Source organism: Diadema antillarum, unplaced genomic scaffold, assembly GCF_040938485.1.
Source record: "Diadema antillarum isolate AM-2024a unplaced genomic scaffold, OU_Dant_1.0 scf00000186, whole genome shotgun sequence".
NCBI lineage: Eukaryota > Metazoa > Echinodermata > Echinoidea > Diadematoida > Diadematidae > Diadema > Diadema antillarum.
Window position 1 is genome coordinate 231,406 of NW_027271075.1, and position 19,798 is coordinate 251,203.

General features: G+C 35.7%; 2 protein-coding genes and 1 non-coding gene across 5 annotated transcripts in view; 1 reads left to right on the forward strand and 2 right to left on the reverse strand.

Annotated features, from left to right (window-relative positions):
- The window catches only part of LOC139723315 (protein white-like), a 31,034-nt gene extending 16,238 nt beyond the window's left edge, over positions 1–14,796 (reverse strand). The window contains exons 1-5 of the mRNA XM_071634576.1: positions 14,733–14,796; positions 9,852–9,952; positions 2,627–2,877; positions 1,627–1,675; positions 676–862 (exon numbers count right to left, since the gene is read on the reverse strand). Of these exons, the coding sequence (XP_071490677.1) occupies positions 676–862; positions 1,627–1,675; positions 2,627–2,877; positions 9,852–9,895 (531 nt within the window). The 5' untranslated portion in view covers positions 9,896–9,952; positions 14,733–14,796. The remainder of the gene's footprint in view (positions 1–675; positions 863–1,626; positions 1,676–2,626; positions 2,878–9,851; positions 9,953–14,732) is intronic.
- Trnan-guu (transfer RNA asparagine (anticodon GUU)) lies at positions 4,886–4,959 on the reverse strand. The gene has a single exon. It is a non-coding gene; the product is annotated as a tRNA-Asn (tRNA).
- A 4,502-nt stretch (positions 14,797–19,298) lies between the features above and the next one.
- LOC139723324 (sorcin-like) overlaps positions 19,299–19,798 on the forward strand; it is a 38,301-nt gene continuing 37,801 nt past the window's right edge. For all 3 annotated transcript variants that reach the window (XM_071634585.1, XM_071634587.1, XM_071634586.1), the window contains exon 1: positions 19,299–19,390. The gene's annotated coding sequence lies outside the window, so the exon portion shown is untranslated. The remainder of the gene's footprint in view (positions 19,391–19,798) is intronic.

A 19,798-nucleotide genomic window follows, 5' to 3' on the forward strand; every position in this document is an offset into this window, starting at 1 on the left:
TATTGCAGTTATCCCTCCTTATTATAGCATAAGAGACACAACAGAAAGCTGTCTTTGCCAACTGAATTTCAAATCTAAATTACTAATGGAATTTTGCCATGTATAGCTTGCGAAAAAAGTGTTTTGTATGTACAACATAATTGTACCAAGAAAATTGTATAATGTTTATAAGTTTCCTGAGCGCTGATTATTGAGGTGAGGCTGTGAAAAAAAAAAGATCAAAAGTACTCAATCACTTTCTTGTGTTTTTTTGTGTGGATCAATTGTATCATACAGGATATCGATGTACTTTGCCTTTGAAAGTTACTGGTCACTAACCTGACTAAGTAGGGATATAACCAGACCACATGCAGACATGGGTTTTAGCAGCATAAAGTAAAGATATTAGTAGTAACAAAAATGAGATATTCAAAATAACGAGAATATAACAACGATAACAATAGCTAATGATATACATATCGATAACGATATTAAAGATAAAAGAGGAAATATATATTATAAAGAAAAGGAAGAAACGGAGACGAAAAACAATTAAAGAGAACGAAAGGAGAGAAATGATTTTTTTTTTGAAGTCTGCTTAAATATCTATTTTAAAATCATCTAAACAACCAATTTCTTTAATATAGTTTTTCACTTTCCGTTTATTATATATATTTTTATTTTGTTATCTCTCACTTGAAAAGTCAGATGTTCCGTGACGGTCAGATTGCTGAGAAACAAGTCATCCTGTTGGACGTAGGCCGAAAGGCGGGCCATCTGGTGACCAATGGGACGGCCGTTTACTAGGATGCTGCCGGAGACTTCCAGACCCTCGCGACTGCGCAGATTCAGCGTGTTCAACAACGTTGTCTTTCCCGCGCCACTTAAACGATGAAAATATTTTCAGATGGTGGATCGAAGGATGGAAAATTAAACATACTCATAAAACCATGATCCTACATCGAAATATAAAACATGTTAAATGAAAGGAATTTTTACATGACAGTCGGAAATGAATATTCGCAAAGCCAGGGCAATACGGTACTATATTTGACTTTGTACAACTTGTTAAAAACATGATTTACTAAAGGTATATTTTGTATTTGTAATACTTTTTGTTGGATGAAATAAAGCAAAATTAAATTTAACTGAATCTATTTCTTTCCTTCGACGTGGTATTGATCGCATCTTATTAACTTCTACAATCATACTAAAAAACATTCTCCATAGTACGTCACAGATGTAAATGCATTGGACACAATACCCGTAAGTATAAAAGCAACAAGTCGGTTGCGATTATTTTCATTCGCCAGTTTTATATCTTTATCACGCAGAAAGGCATAGAAGGGATACTTTGCTCAAAACAAGACTGCAAACCGACTACAGTCTGCTTGTATTGATACTGTTACTCATGGAAATGGGGAAGAATTTTCAGGATAATTAAACTTGAACTGGATTGTCGTAAATAGAGGATGGCGAAAAAAAAAGGCATGGCGCCTGCAATGTGGAAAGGGGGACTGTGGTAAACTCATTGACTTGGGCGACGTGAGGGATGGGAATGGGAAAAGATAATGACTGGAAATTGGATGGGGTATTAAGTGTTATAAGGGGAGAGGGTGGGGGACGGTCGGAGGGGGTCATAGCTACCTGGCTCCCATAATGGCGGTAAGCGTTCCCGGTTCTGCAATACCAGTAACTGTGAACAAAGGCAAGAGAGACTTAGTACATGGAGTATAAAGTCACAAACCTCTACTTAATATATGCTGGTGGTCTCTTCTGTTTGTTCTAAGCTCGTTGTGTAAGCTGCTTAACAAGGTACAGGATTATTATAGAAATCGTTTAATGAGTGCAAATCGCTTCTAAAAATTTGCACGCTATCTTCAGAGAGAACAAGACGTGAGTGGAAAGCTGTCAGTATTATTCTTTTTCTTTCAATTCAAAGTTTGTTTCATTTTTCGATTACAAAACATATATGTTTCACTTCCTTTGATAACAGAGAATAAGGTAAATAGAACATTGTGTAATGAAAAGACTTTACAATAATTGAGGACTTTATAGTAATTATACATTGTAGTTAAAAGAAACAGAAGTGGTCGAAATGAAGTCCATGTATAACCTTACTTAAGGTGCGAAAAATGGAGAGACCCACTAAAAAGACAGAGTTTGTGGAATTATTTTATGAGCATGAATTCCAATCATGGAGATAAATGTCTTCCCTGTTCCGAAATAAAAAAAAAAACAACATTAACAAAGCACAAAAGTTTTAATGTTTGTATAAATGATGACTTCTTAATGATAATTTATATATCGGGTTTTTGATGTCATCAATCGAATCATCGAATGTAAATTCATTTATTCCTTAAATCGTTAACTTACTTCGTTAACTCATTTATTTTTTAAATACTTTTTCGTGTTTTGTTTTCTTACTTTCTTTCGTTCTTTTGTAATATGATTTACTTATCTATTCTCTCGATCGTTTATTCATTCATTCATTCATTTATTCCTTCATATATTCATATGATTATTAGATAGCTTGCTCCAAAAACGTAATCAAACCACTGGAACATGCTGTGTCATTTTGTCAGAAACATTTGCAAGTGGCTAAAATGATCATGGTAAAATTAATCAAATCAAATAATGCTCTCACCACTTCGGAGAATTTCCTTCGATTCAACAAGTTCTCCGTATTCTACGTCTTTTTTTCCGTTCCTCCTCAACCAGCTGCTTTTTTCACCACTCTTCCGCTTCGCTGCTCCCCGCACCACCACGTTTTCCCAAGAGAGCAGAACGGGGGTGAACTCGTAGTATGAGCTTTCCGCGCTTTTCGCTGCTCCATAGTGATTTTTGCCCGATCCTCCAATGATATTCCCATTGGTTGGTTTCTCATTATTAGATACACTGCAATGAGAAGTCAAATTTGAGATGTTTAACCAAAACTATACTAAACTAGAACAAGTAATATACAGATAGTTTTTATTGGCCAAAATGTCAGTTTTTCACTTATTTTTCACTTTAACTCTTACCTGGATACAATGCATGCATGTCTTAAAGGCATAATTTACCATTTGCAGATGAAACAAAAACCCAGCATGAGTGCTTTAGAATAGTTCCAAAATGTGAGTTTGGGATAGAAACAACCACTGTAAAAATTTGAATCCGTATTATCAATGTTAAGTACCGTATTGTTAAATAAAAAAATATGAACAATAGTTATAATAAAAATGTTGCTAGACTAAACCGTCTGCAGTTATGTTTTATTGAGAATAACAGTGATATCTCCTTATATTTTCGGCTTTATAGAAAACAATTTATATGGTAGGATGTTTTGTGATATTATAGAACAGATCTACACATACGCAGGTGCGTATGAATCAATTAATGTGATATCTTGAATATTTTTAAAATCACTGTTCCCTACGGTAAACAATACCTTTAAATATTAGATTTGGCAGCAATCAGTTCAAATTGCACACTAATCATTGATTTGATAGCAAATTTCGTTATAAAATAACACGAAATGGAATAACAATATCTGATTGCAATCTTTAGTAGCCTCTAAGCAACACGAACGCAATATATAGTTAAAACTCGTACCTTACTTTTGTTCATCTGAGGATGTCATTCCATAATGGTGGCATAATTATAATCAATAGTTGGAGAAAACTCAAGCTTAAAAAGTCACCGATTCCTTGTTTTCTGTCGTCTGGTCGCCGTGTCGACTGACATTTAAGGTTATACCTGCTAATGGTCACTTACTGATATCAAGGAATACTTGAACATGAGTATAGGCGTATTACACTACTCTGGCACGGTTGGTTTTGAAAGCCCCATCCTCTTGTAAATATTACATGACCCCAGCATATCCCATGCTCTCTGAAGGCGTACGATCTTCATTTTACTTTTACACTGATAATGGATTTAATAGCTTGGGCAAGATGAGTTATCGATATGAGGGAACCGTGACTGCCGGCCAAAACACAGCTGATATTACATGTGCTTATTTTACATATTTACATGGGATCGGAGCTTGGTATCAAGGTAATTATAAATTTTGTTATAAAAGTGTGGAGAAAATGCTTACAATGTCTTCTACATAACAGTTAGATATACAAGTATTGTATTAAATAAGCTAAATGCTGTACTAAGGCTCATGACATTGAATCCAGAACAGTGTAATGTGATTTCAACAGGCGTTTGTTTGTATTCGAAAACAGGAGTCAGGTTGTCGAGTGCTGGTCGACTAAGGATATAGAATAGTGTTGTTGAAATAGAATTACAAAATTTACAATCTTGTTGGTATCAGACGAGGACTTGCATTTTAGCTTTGCTGAATGATCTAACTTCCCAAGAAACACAAAGGATGGCTTGAAAATCAAGACAACCGACTTCTTAACGAAAATCTTCACTTAATGTGAAGCTGTATTTTTCAACCATCTGTTTTCTATCTTTTTTTATTTTCATGTTAAAAAGTAATATATGAAAGTTCAGGTCCCGGCCAGCGGGAAACTTTGGATATTTATATTGATTATGGTTGCGACGAATGAAATCTGTTTCGAAAACAAAATTGATTGATATACCCCAAACTTCTTATTCCATGTCCGTCTTTTTATGGAGAAAAATCTATTAAAGATGTTGGTCACAACAGAATAAATACTACTACTACTACTACTACTACTACTACTAATAATAATAATAATAATGATAATAATAATAATGATAATAATAATAATGAAGAATGAATAAAAAAGAAGAGAAAGGGAAAAAGAATAATCAAATATATTACAGGGAAAAAGATAAGAGATGAAGAAAAAGTAGAGAAGAAAAAAAATATAAACACAAGCAAACACACAATGAACAACAAAATGATTTTATACAAACAATGTGAAGAAAAAAAAAATTGAACTTTCGCTCCTGGGTGGGCTTGAACCACCAACCTTTCGGTTAACAGCCGAACGCGCTAACCGATTGCGCCACAGAAGCTGTCGCACGCTGGGGTGACAAATGTCTATATAAAGCGAACCGTGCTGCAGCGCCAGTTTAGTCTTGCCGTGGCCGTACACAAGCAGAAAGTATTGTGTATAATAAGTATGCTCCGTAATTTGTTCGTTTTGCCTTTTCAGCGTAAGTTTTTACTAATTGCCTCAACCTCAATCTCAAAAACCCTGGGCATAAACCCTGTACAGTAAGTTTTAATGTTCATTTTTAGGGGAATTTTTGTTAACGTAAACTAATCATGTCACTCGTGACCGAGTGCTTCACACCTGTTCGACATATTGAAATCTGTGCTGGGGATCGCACACGCCGAACATACTCGTGATCATCATGCCATCTGGCTGCCAATACGTAGTCATAGCATAGGCCCTATATCTTCACAAGAAAACGTCCATTTTGTAAGCTATAGCAATGGTATATCGTTTCTCATAAGAAAGAAAAATGATGAAATAATTACGTAGAAATTACCACAAAATAACAGAGTAATATTTACATTCTTTTGCCGTGTTCCTCTCTCTAGAGATTCTGGCTTTAGCTTTGTGCACTAGCTGCGTGAATGTGTGCGCTTGTATTATTGTAGTCTCATTGGTCTTTTACCGTGTGGGCAAGAATCGATGATATTCACCATGCATGCATGCATGTAACACTGCGGAACGCGAGCGATAGTGGATGCGTAGCCGGGAAAGTAATAAATAAATAAAAAACAAAACAGACGAATAAACAAACAAACAAACAAACAAAAACCGATGCATGATAAATGAATGTATGACTGATAAGGGTATAAGAAGCGTCTGAGGTCTAAGTCGACCTGCTGATGTCGGTGTGGAAATGTGATGAAACAGCAAGTGGAAAGATTATCAAGCCTTTAGTACAGAAAGAAAGAATAGGCCTAAATGACAGGACTTAAAACAGTCGTGACACATATAGGCCCTATGGTCCTATCCTCATAGAAGGGACTCGAAGTTAAAAGCGAGCTTGAAATCCATAGGTCTAGGTTTGTAAAGTCCACCTTCATATACATATGTGGATTGAGTGAATGCAACAATATTAGTAGAACACATCAGTGAAAGTTTGGGGGAAATCCAACAATCCATTCCAAAGTTATGAATTTTTAAAGCATCTACGCAGTCACAGCTGCTGGATGAGAAGACTATTACAGTGTATGATGTCACATGCGTACAACTATATAAGGAAAATAAAAAGAGAATTTCACAAAACTCTACTTTTTGAAAAAAAAGTGCGCATTTCTTCAACTTGTTATACAGACGTACGTTAAGGACAATATTATTCCCCCTGCCTTCTGAAAGAGAGAAGTCGAGTGTTCCATTGTTATGCGAGTAAAGCGAAAATATGTCGAATTTTCTTTCTACTTTCTTTATATCGTTGTAAGAATAGCACATATATCACAAGCTATAGCAGTCTTCTTATCCAGCCGTGACTGAGCAGAAACTTCAAAAATTCATAACTTTTGAACGGATTGTCCGATTTTCCTAAAATTCTCACTGACGTGTTTTACTAGTATTGCTGCATTCACTCAACCCACATGTCTATATGAGGGTGAACTTGTCCTTTAATGACGTCCAGAGGTAGCGTTGTTAGAATGTGTCTAAATTATATTGAAAGACTAAAGAAATCAATCATAATTAGTTAAAGAATATGTTGTATGAATTTAGAAAAAAAAAAGTTTCACCCCTTTTCATTTAGCTATTATTCTAGGCTTTTGAATATAATAATCGCGCCATCAATGTTTACATAATAAAGTATTATTTCATATAAAGGTCGCTAGTTTCTTCACCAATCCCCTTTGGTTCATATACTGTCAAAGATTTTTCTTTTTTTTTTAATTTTTTAATGATAGTTTTATAAATGAATGTGGGCCCTTTATCTCTTATTCATCTGCATCATAATTATATGGCCTTTATACTTTTTCCCATGCTCAAATGAAACGATTGTCATTACATTGTCATTCTTAAGTGTCACTGTAAACTGTTACCCCCTCCAGACCCAGACATTAGGCGTTTTCACATCAGCCCGATGTTTCGAAAAAGCGCGCTATTTTCTGACTTGGGCAGTTAACCCCATCACGAAATAGTGCGCTATTTTATAATGTGAATACAAATTAGCGCGCTAATTGATCGAGAAAATTTCTCGAGTCCAACTCGGGAATTTCCGAAATAGCAGGATAATTAATGCGAACTAGCGCGCTATTTGATAATATTCGGTCTAATGTGAATAGGAAATGAAATGATCGCGAAAAATATCTCGAGCTTCGATTTTTATCGGGCTGATGTGAAAACGCCTAATGTTCTGTTAACAGATTTTGCACCTGTAAAATAATCTCCCATAGAGGCGTGTGTTAATAATGGGAAGAAGGAAATTAAATTATTCAAACAACTCAAGCCTTTCCATGTTCAGTCTTAATGTACACCGACCAGCTTGACTATAATTTGCAAAATACTTTTCTGCTAAAACTCTTCACACGGGTATACATACAGTTACCAGCTATAGGCCTAGTAGGATATTATACATGCTGATATATTTCACTCAGAAATTGCTAGTTACGGGTCTGTATGGTAGGCCTACACCTAAAAAAAAAAAGAGGTCAAGCCTTCATGTTTAAAGCCAATTAGAGAACTTCCGACCCCGTTAGGTGCATCCTTAAAATGTTCCTTTCATTAACCACAAAGAAAAGATTCACAACACTCATAAATCTTTTTCCTTCTCATCTTCGTTTTCTATATATAATAGTTTATTCTGGCATCATCAGGACAGTGTACTAGTATTCCTTTGAAATGGTACTTCTGATCGATGTGTTTATTACTTCACTATCATGTTATAGGCATGTTGTTGTTTTTATCAAAGCATTAAAATTCCTTCTGTTTTGCGATCACTTATGATATCATAAGCTTAGCATGTCGTTATATACTCAGTGGAATATAAACACACCCTTCTTAAAAAGCTCTCTGCACGATTGAGCGTTGTCTTCTGCTGTTTGTTATGTTGAAGTGCCATCAAGGCCTATTGTTGGATTATGTTGCTATATTATGCGCTGGTGGTGAAGTTAACGTATACCTCTTGGATCAGTCATTAATCACATCTGCTGGTTGAAATACGATGCTTCTGCAGTGCATATACGTGTATATATAAAGATCCTATTTACGCTGAGACTGCAGTTGAATGAGAAAATGTGACTCAGCAATAAACTCAACACAAACGACCCGAGAATGATCTAAGGGTTTTTCAGCTATAGGTTCATTACTGTGGAAATCGTGTGTGCGTGGAATCACCAATGTTCTCAACGTGCGTTTGATAGAAAGGTTCAATAAGTCTACCATGTCTACATCAAATCGGATGTCGCATGATTTGATTTTTTTTTTTAATGCTGAAGCAATCGATAGTAACATACATTTATATAGAAACAGGACACAGTCTAAGTACAATTTACAGTATTTTTCTTTGTTACAATGTTGTGCTGATTTTGTGTTAATATATGTGCATGTAAATCTTTTGAGTTGTTAGAAATGAAATAAAATTAATTGGAAATCAAATAAAATGAAAAGGAAATGGAAAGAAATGTCTCGCGCTCGCTTCTAAACTATTAAAGCCACGCGACTTCACTTTTTTTTTCTTGTTTTAACGTTACTCGCGAGAGTTCAAGTTTGACTTTCACATCAGAGTGAAGTGAAGTAAACAGAACTCCGCAAACTCCATCAACATCAGGAATAATATAAGAAGAGATGTGGAATTTTAAAACTTCTTGTGCGTTTACTAAACGGTGATTTCAATTGCAACCACTTCTACAGACTGTATAGCTAAGGTGATGATGTCATACCAGTCCAAATATAAGTTAGTCCGATCTAAAAAAATATATATATATTAAAATCTTTCAAGTTCAGGTAAAATTTTGACTGAAATCAGATGAAAATTAAGGAAGTTATGACATTTTGAAGTTTTGCTAATTTCTGCAAAACAGTTCTTGTACAGTGGACATGAATATGCAAATGGGTGAGCTAACCATTTCATAACCTCACAATTTTCCATTGATTCTGTACAAAAAAAAAAATGTGACGAAAATTCAATGTTTCTGTCATTGAAGTATGAAACGTGATGTTATTCCTGATTGAATAACTTTAAGATAGTGATCTTTTAGATATACCAGGATTTGATCCTCGGGCATAATTGCTTTTGAATAAAAACTGTAAATTTCAAAATTGTATGTAGGCCTACAAGCTATTATGGCAAGTTGTGAGGGTATGACATGCTCACTTTGCCATTTGCATATTCATAAAGTGCAGAGTTTATTTGCAAAAGGGGCTAGATCCACTTTAAGTATTTTAGAGAAAATTGGTTTGTTTGTGAAAATTTGTACACAAGTGTATGGAAAATCTAAATCTAATTTTGCAATAATTTCTATTCAAATGGTTGTCTGGAGTTGACATTTTTACTGTAACTAACTCAAATGTAATGCTGTGCAGTGATACTAATAACTAAATTTTCATCAAAAATGGATCTAGCCCCTTTTGCAAATAAGCTCTTCAAATATTGACCGTTCAAGAACTGTTTACTGAAAAATTAGCGAAACTTCTAAATGTCATAACTCCCTTATTTTTCACCCGATTTTGATCAAAATTTTACCGTTGAACTTATATTATTTTACTCTTTTTTATCAAATTTACTTATATTTAGACTGGATTTCCCCTTTAATGTTCCATTTCTTGAAATCTGTCTATCATCAGCAAGTACACAAATCTGTCTTCATCGAAAGTTGCCATTCCATAGTTATTTCTACAACACAAACATTCGACGTTATAATGACACTTAATATTATATTTATTCAATGCAAATGTCATTGACACAATTTTGAACAAACAATGACTCACATTTCATTGTTGCTCAGCAACGGGATGACGTCAGAGCTAGGCATCCTTACGCATTTGATTTGCAGGTAGCCAGATGTCAACTACTGCTCACTGAAGGAAATCTAGGGAGAAAAATATAATAATGATATAACATGAGAAAAATGGAAATTTAAAAAAAAAATATTTTAAAAACTGAAGTGAAGACCTTATGATACAAACATCTTACATAATATTATAAGAGTCAGTATATGTAAAAAAGAAACAGTTCGTTGCTTCTTAGTACTAGCTTAGGAAGGGTGTGAAAATTCAGAGTACAATTAAAAGGGATCACTTTTCACGATCACGTTTATTAGTGCTCACGAAATGGAACCCATAAAACAAATAGAGAGCTGGACAGCAAATTTGAAAATAATATGAACAACTACACAATATGTCACTGCCTAACAATTTAGGCTTACCTGCCTCCCATCAGTTCTCCAGTCACCTTCACCTGAATATTCATCGACTATTCACTTCATTTTAATTGATTCTAGAAGAATGTGTCATTTCTTTCACTCATCCATCCAAGCGTTAAAGTGAACGGGCAATGATGACTAGCTTGTACAAGACGAGTAACAGCTGCTGTATTATTGATAAAGAGTGCGGCTGTTCGAATATAATGAATTATTTTTTATGGAAGAATGCATATATTTTTTTTTTGATTTTTTTTTCTAAATTGTCAAATTCTAACGAGATATGTTATTGGGTCTATAAAGCTATATCATGAAGTGAAATGCACCTCATCATCTCACATTATTACCCGGCCTGTTACTATGTGAATTAGCCTCATGATAAATTTTATATATTTATATAGATAAAATATTAACTATATGACTCTATGGTAACGCTGTCCAAACCTGCTTGTCTGCGTGTCACGAAAATCAAGATTCTTGGAGCTGCCTTGTACAGTATGCAAGGAGGCATGCACTATATAGGTCAAAGGTCCTGTTTATCTTTGGTAGCAGTGATTTAAAAAATTATCCAGATATCACTTTTGATGCACAATACGGTCAGTTGTATCACAAAACATCCTACCGTATAAAATTTTTGCAATAAAGCGCAAAATATAAGGAGATATAACTATTTTTCTCATGAAACCATAACTGCAGACGGTTTAGTCTGGAAGCATTTTCATTATAACTATTGTTCACATTTTGTATACTTAACAGTACCTAACACTGATTATACTGGTTCAAATTTTTACATTGATTGTTTCTATCCCTAACTCACATTCTAGAAGTATTTTGAAGCACTAGTGCTATGTTTTTGTTTTATCTGCACATGGTAAATTGCGCCAAACGACCGTATACCTGATTCAAGTATAACAGCGGTAGACCTACATCTTTTTTGGCCATTAAAGGGGTATTCCAGACGATTTTCTTAATTTCACATCATGTCGTACATAAATCAACAGCTTCATGTACAGATTTGTGGAATTTATTGTAGTTCTTGAGCAGAGAAACAATAATTTGAAAAACCTTAACAAATTACACTGAACAAGGATGATGACATAGAGGCTCACATATTTCAGAAATCGTAGCCGTGTAATTCCATTACAATACCACTTGCTTGTGAGTTCACCTGTGTATAATCTATGCATGCCTTCTTCTTTTGGTCTGTTTCCTTGAGCCCCAACTCATGCATTCTTATGGTGGCTCTGCCATGTCATCATCCTTGTTCATTGCAATTTGTTCTAAATTTTGAAAATATTCTTATTCTTCATCCCAATTATCATAAATTCTGAAACTCTGTCCTCAGTATAAACTAATTTATAATTGTTCAAATGTAAAAATCCGAAAATCACCCAGAGGTCTCCTTTAATGGCGTGCTCATAGACGAAAACGTGCAGTGTGGCGTGAATTTTGTTAAAAACCGTAATTTAACGAAAGCAAAAATAAAAAAAAAGTGACGTCTATACTAGTTGTAGCAATCGCGTATCACTTGGCATGAATGTGTGTGTCTGTGTCTGTGTGTGTGTGTGTGTGTGTGTGTGTGTGTGTGCATGTGTATGTGTGCGTGTTGGTCTGTGTTTGTAAACTGAAACACGACTGTAACTTTTGTTCAGATACCATTCTGCTTCAGTGCTCGTGAAAACACTTCTTTTCAAAAATGAAATTCTTACACAAGGTTAGAAACAGAATAATAGCGCCACTGAATTTGGAAGGACGCATGCACCGGAGCGTTGCATACAACGTCGTAAAACAGCAATACATTACAGCTGGCAAAATGCATTTGCTATTCATTCAGTTATCTATCTCAAGTTCTGATATAAAAAAAAATAGATAAGTGAAACATCCTTTTATTTTAGTGGGAGCTGTTATTGGTGCTACTAGTATATCATAGTGGAGATAAAGTGTTTGCGGAAAATGTTAAAGTTCAATGCAGATCAGTTTGGGAAATGTTGTGATTAACACTTGTTCTTGTGTTCTATTAAAAGCAAATGAAAATACAATACACTGCTCGATTTCATCAAACTTTTAGTTGAAGTGATCATTAGATTTCTTCGGTTTTATACTACAGGCATTTCTGTTGATTTTCTTTCAGTTCCATTTTCTCTATATACAAACGCAAGAGTAGCTCGATTTTCTCTTCAAAGACAACTATTTGTGTAAAATGGCATGTGTATTATCATGCCCGAGGTATAATCTGTATAAACAAATACAATACCCTAAAATTGATCTTTTACACAAAATGAGAAGCTGCGTTTACAGTCTGCGATCTTTCACGGCAATCGTTTTGCTTCTGTACACTGCAAAAAGTCCGGTGTTAAATAGTGAACACCGAGCTGGTGTTAAATTTTCGGTGCTTATTTATGGTGTTAGATTAACACCTCCGGGTGTCATTTCCAAATATAAAACTGTTTTTGAAGAGTTCCTTAGTAACTGCACTTCTTGTTGATTTTTTATTTAAACAAGACGATCAAGAATTTTACATTAAAATACTAGATTTTTGAAAAAAATGTGAAAATAAATTTACACCACAGTAACACCAGCTGGTGTGGTCTCTTATTGAAGCTGGACGGGTGTTAAACCATTGATATTAACACCAGCAATATCAAATCAACACCATGTGGTGTCATTTTTTAATTAACACCAGTACAGTGTCAAAATATCACCAGGTACAGTGTCAAATTAACACCACGAAGTGTCAGGTGAACACTTTTCAACACCATCACAGTGCATTTTCTACACTTGTGGGTGTGGTCCTCTATTAACACTTGATCGGTGTTAAATTTAACACCCATGGTGTTAAATCTAACACCGATGTTTTTACAGTGTATATTTGTTATAAAAGTGGCAACATTAATTATTGTCTTTCGATTCTGACAGTTGTGCAATGATCTGGTGTAGTTATGGGTATTCAAACTTTTATTTGCGATTTCATTTTTGTTGAAAATGAAATAGATAAGATGAAATGACAGGCAGAGAGAACAGTAATTATATTTAAAACTGATATAGTAAAAGCCTATATGTGTGTATGTGGTTATAAGTTGTCATAGAACAGATATAACTAATGTGAAACGGGTGATACATAAAGCGTAAGTCAGCACAAATAACGAGTTTTGAACTATACTTTGCTGTTGTTTCAAATATTCGTCATGTCATTGAGCTCAGAACAGCTCTAACGACATGACTGGTATATCTACTACCAGTATATTTTAAACATGTCAAGTGACGAGATCGAGACTTACAGATGAACGGGTATAATATAAAGATACATGTTGAATACGCCCCAGGACAAAGTTAATTTTTGCAGGAGGGGAAATTCCGGCTTTCTGACATGCATTGGGATTATACGTGTTTTCTTCCTGCGCTTTTTCCTCTCCATCAGTGTGACATTGGAATTTCTTACACAATTTTTCAACAGCACTATGTCGTTAGCGGTGGTCTTTTGCTCCAACAAGAACTTGAAAACAAAAAAGGAAAGAAAGGGGAAAAAAATGCTGACGATGGTATACATCTTCTATCACTATCATGACTATTGTGGCGTGCGTAATATTGTGGCTATGTATAGATTAAATGGATCACTATACTATCAATAACAACCATACACATAATACATTATGATTAAGGGGTGGATCAGTACATGAATGTCTACACTCATGAGATATTTGTATCACACACACACACACACACACACACAAGTATATGCGCGCTCACATCAAACACATACACACATACACACGCATTATATAGATATTATAACCATACACAATATATCACATTAATGATCATGCTTGATGTCAGATTATAACAAGACGTAATAAGTGTACATAATAATGCTTAAAATTTAAACATTACAGGCCTACACGATTACTATGATTATGCGACACACAATCATGTCATATCGCATAATTACATACACACAGATAACATACATTAGTTACGCAAGTGCATTAATGCTCGACTCACATTCCGCAAAACTTCCACTTTCACACATTTTGCTTCAAATTAAGAGTTGTATAGCGCTGATCTTTTGCAGATCAGACTGACAATTACTAGTTTGAATTTGAATAATAGACACCATTGAATCTCACCCTTTGGTCAATTCTTATTGCCTTATGCGGTCATTATTTTGCGGATTACAATCATTTTACATACACATTACATTCACGTAAACCGCAGGAACATTTTCATTCAGTGAAGGATCTTTTACTGTCTAACCTTCCTGTACCTAGTCCATTTGCCTTGGGGTCCTATAGGGTGTGCAATTCGTGGTTGGTAGTCCTACCATTTATGCTTTTCTCGAGATGAACACATTTATCTATATCTAAGGTCTGCATTAAAGAGTGAATGGTTCATATTCTGATTGGTTAGATTAATAAGGATTGAAATGAATCCAACGACATTAATCGTCACTCACATGTAGTAGACAGCTAAACTCCTATTCCACCAAGTATGAGCGGCGTATGTAATTGATAAAGGTGCCCTCCACACAGGGCTGTATGGCAACCTCGCGATGCCTTATTGCAGCTCTCCTCCGAGCTGAGTATACCGCGCACCTTACACAGCATGTACAGTCAGGAGAACACCGTCTTGTTGAGGTAGCGAACTTCGACTGCCGTGCCGCGAGCTGACAACAACGGTGGGTTTGATAGTACCAGCATATCATTCCACAGGTGAAAAAAGAGCAGGGTACTATAATAGCTGGCAGATAGTATACTAGTAATACATTGACTTATTCTATTATTCACGCTTCAATGACCAACTCCTCCTTCCGTTTTCTGCCTATGATAATAGCCTAGCATGCAAGAAATTTTGCCTGACGGGTTTACTGTTCTGGTCTTTACCCTCTCAATCCCCCACCCATCCCCCTCCTATTTCTCGATCTTTTCCTATGACCCTACATGATACTCTTTCGAATTTTATCTTAGCGTGATGTTGTAGATCTGCCAAAGAGCAACAGCAAATACATGCAGGCCATCCTTCTCCGCACCTCACAGTTTTTCTCATTCCGTCTTCACATTTAAAGGAGACATCCTGGTGATTTACAGACCTAAACATTGAACAACTATAAATTAGTTATACCGATTACAGAGTTTCAGAATTTATAGTGATTGGGTTGAGGGAAGGAAATGTTTTCAAAATCTACAACAAATTGCAATAGACGATGATGATGACATGGCAGCCTCACCATAAGAATGAATGAGTTGGTGCTCAAGGAAGCAGAACAAAAGAAGAATGCATGCATAGATTCTACACAGGTGAACTTGTTAAGCAAGTGGTATTGTAATGGAAATACACGGCTCCATTGCTGAAATAATATGTGAGGCTCCTATGTGAACACTGTTCAGTGCAATTTGTTTCAGATTTTTCAGAGTATTGTTTCTCTGCTCAAGGACCATACTAAATTTCACAAATTTATTCATGGAGCTGTCAATTTATATACTACATGATGTGAAATTGTGAAAATCGTCAGGAATTTCCCTTTAACCAACTGTTACAAACGTCATCGTTTGACAAACGTCAAGAAAATTCCACAAAAATTCACTTTTCTATAGCATTATGAAAGGGCACTTGACTAACCGCTTTCAGAAAGCAGGGGGATAATCTTAACATAAGAACTTATGTCAGTTTGAAGTTGATGGAATGTGTAATTTTCATGAAAAAATGAATTTTTGTGGATTTTTTTTTAATTTTCTTTATATTGTTGTCCCCACATACGTCATAACCTCTAGTAGTCTCCTCATCCAGCGGTTCCAACGTCAAAACTTTAAAAATAAGATTCATAACTTTTGCATCGATTGTCTGATTTTCCTCAAACTTTCACTGATGTGTTCTACTAAACATGACTAATGTTGCTGCTTTCACTCAATCCACATTGGTCTTTGAGTTTGGGTTCCCTTTAATAATCTCTGGCAAAGGACTGAGGCCGTAAAGGTATGTATGCTAAAAATCTGAAAACATCACATTAGCAAAAACATGGACCTACTCTCTCAAAAAAATCGAGTGAAAATTTTCACTCTGAAAGGAGTGAATACAAAAAAGAGTGAATTTTGAGTGAAATTGGAGTGAATTTCGAGTGAAAATGTTCATTTTCACTCATTTTTGAGTGACGTCAGGGATCACTCCAAAATCTTCGAGTGATCCCTGAGGTCACTCCAAAATGAGTGAAAATGAGCATTTTCACTCGAAATTCACTCCAATTTCATTCTAAATTCACTCTTTTTTGTATTCACTCCTTTTAGAGTGAAAATTTTCACTCGATCTTTTTTATAGAGTACTAACAAAAAATATTCATGGACTTTCAACGAATCCAACCACTTTAGGCGTTTTCACATAAGCCCGATAAAAATCCAAGCTCGAGATATTTTTCGCAGAAAATAGTCAGCAAAATAACGCGCTATTTCGAAACATCGGGCTGATGTGAAAACGCCTAATGAGATCCCCCATCCGCCGCCAGTTGACTAAATGCGCATCTCACTATAGGCGTTTTCAGATCAGCCCGATAAAAATCCAAGCTCGAGAAATTTTTCGCGATTGCGAGTTAGCGCGCTATTTCATTTCTTATTCACATCAGCCCGAAGAGAATCAGCCCTAATTCGACAGCTGAGTATGTGCAAACAGCATAAGTAATGTGTGTGCCCTCTCAAAAATTCCTCGTGATTTGTGTGCAGATTGCCTCGATTGATCGGGTCACACAAGCTAGGCATAATGGGATGTATCGCGCTAATTTTTCGAGTCGTTTTCACATTATCAAATAGCGCGCTACTATCCCGCTATTACAGAAATTTCCCGAGTTGGACTCGAGAAATATTCTCGATCAGAGCGATACAATTAGCGCGTTAATTTGTGTTCACATTATCAAATAGCGCGCTATTTCGCTATCGGGAAAATTTCCCAAGTCAGAAAATAGCGCGCTATTTCGAAACCTGCCCGATGTTTCTTGGGAAATTAAAAAATATCTCGAGCTTGGATTTTTATCAGGCTGATGTGAAAACGCCTAAAAGTGAGTACATAAAAAAGGCGTTTTCACATCAGTCTGATGTTTCGAAATAGCGCGCTATTTTGCTGACTATTTTCTGCGAAAAATATCTCGAGCTTGGATTTTTATCGGGCTGATGTGAAAACGCCTAGCTGCTGTCTCAAAAATGATGATTGCATAACCATGCATCGTCGATGACAAAGGAACTGTTTCCCATTAATCAGCGAAATGATGAATGTCCCTGTGCAGTACTTAGTCCATGGTAAAAACTAGGAGTGTTTCATAAAGTTACAACCGACTTACGAACAACTGGTGATTAGTTCCTGTGGCTGAATTATTGAAATTATGATACGTATAGCACATCAAATCTGATCACCAGTCGTTCGTAAGTCGTTCGTAACTTTACGAACAGCTTTATGAAACAGGGCCCTGGTCTTTTCCACTCAAACAGAATGTACAGTTGTACACTGTATAGGCCTATTCCCAAAGTATGTATTGTCTTGAAAAAGCGTCCTGTGTACATCCAGGCTTTGCGTGGCGTTTCCGTGCGCCACGCATGAGTGATCACGGCGTCCAACATGACGTTGTGCGTTCGTCAGCTCGGATCTCTGAAGTGTGAAGACTGTACTTTCCCACGGTATAGGCCTTATACCGTAGACAGTGGGGTGGCAAAATGGGCTAGGAATAGATAGAGCGTACACACCTTTCCAGGGATAACTCACTTGTAACATAACAACTAAGACTGTTTTTGTATAGGTATTACATAATGAAAGGTATCCCTTATTTTCTCATTAATTCCCCCTCCTTTTAGCAGCTTTTAATTGCTAATATCTCAACTTCACAAAAATGGAAATTACTCGTTTTGCGAAAGGATCGGCACAATGCATAATTAAAGTATTATTGCTATCATTATGTTATTATTATTATTTCTGGTATATGTTCAGACTTGCTCTATGCATTTATTTTTGCATACATAAATAAATTTTGATGGTTAAAGAATAAGATATGGCGATTGAATGATGTCGGTTATAATTTTATAGTACATTATGTAGCGAATTAAAAAAAAGAATAGTGGGCAATGTATGGGGTCAAGAGTCGGGTTGAATGAAAGTCGAAAGAAAGTATATAGGCCTATATGTAGAAGTTTATATGAATATGTATGTTTATGTAAGTATTTGTTTTTGCTTTAACTGAAGCGCAATAATGCACTAATATTCATTATGTATTGTCTGTTTTTATATAAATTTTATTCAGATACATGTTTGTACATGTTTGTACCAAACATAATGAAGTAGTGAAATAACTTAAGTCATATTTCAACAATCAGTATTTCATATACTTCATTTTATGTAAAAAAGGAAAGGGCCTGAGTTTTTTTCTTTCCTTCCTATTCCCCTCTATTCACTCCTCTTCTTCTTCTTAATCTTTAGATTTCTCCTGCTCTCCCTTTGTGCCTCCCTTTTCTTCTCCCCCAGCCTTTATTAATTTCTCCTCTCTTCCCCCTAACTCTGTTTCTCTCAATCTCCCCTCTCCACATCCTGTCTCAGACTCACACTTCATGTAGCACTCTCTATCTCTCTGAACATTCCTTATTTCACGCCTTCTTTTTTCTTCTCGTACCCTTTTTACCAGCTGAAAGGATTGTGATAATAATTATGTCAGTAATGGAAGATAATATGGCACATTACAAGTAAACCAGGTTTGATTTTTTTTCTTCACACAACTCTGCCTTTTTGTAATATGATTTATATACGAGTACGTATTGTCACTGTTGATGTACTGATGATTTGTTGTTGTTGTTGTTGTTGTTGTTGTATTGTATTTTGTTCGATTTTTGTATATGTAATCTATTATCTATACATGTCTCACTGTATTTTTATCTCTGTAAATCAGACGCACGGCTGCGATGTTTGATGATCAATAAAACAATATCATACAGCGCCCTCTACAGTGCGTGACAGGTAGACTGTAGCCTTTTTTTCGCTATCTTGTCATTTTAATCAAGCAAAACTATTTATAGGCGTGGTATCACCGCTGAAGCTCCTGGATTCGACGTACGATTGCTGAGCCTTCAACCTACTTTTTGATTTTGTAAGGTAAGATGAAAATCCATTGCACAACATAGCGTATAAATTCTTGCTTGAAATGCAGCATCCGATTCTTGAGCTTATAACCAGGAGATAGATGCAGATGTAAAGTGGTTTTGCGCGGGTTCGGGTTAGTGTCGTTTCGTGGTCCCACGTATGACTTAATTTGTTGGGGAAGTGTTTTTGTAAATTATTCCAGTGCCGGTATAATGCCGGATATGCCATGACATGGTGCTGAGCCTACAGTATACTACTCAAATACACCGTAACTAGATACATTTGTGTTCGGCGATTAATTTACATGACTTCCTCATTTTCTGTAATCATACAGGTTATCGACTTGCCTTCTTGAAGAAGAATCGTAAATGCCTCACTTTAAATTAATATTGTCCTGGAGTTATAGAATAAAATAAAAAA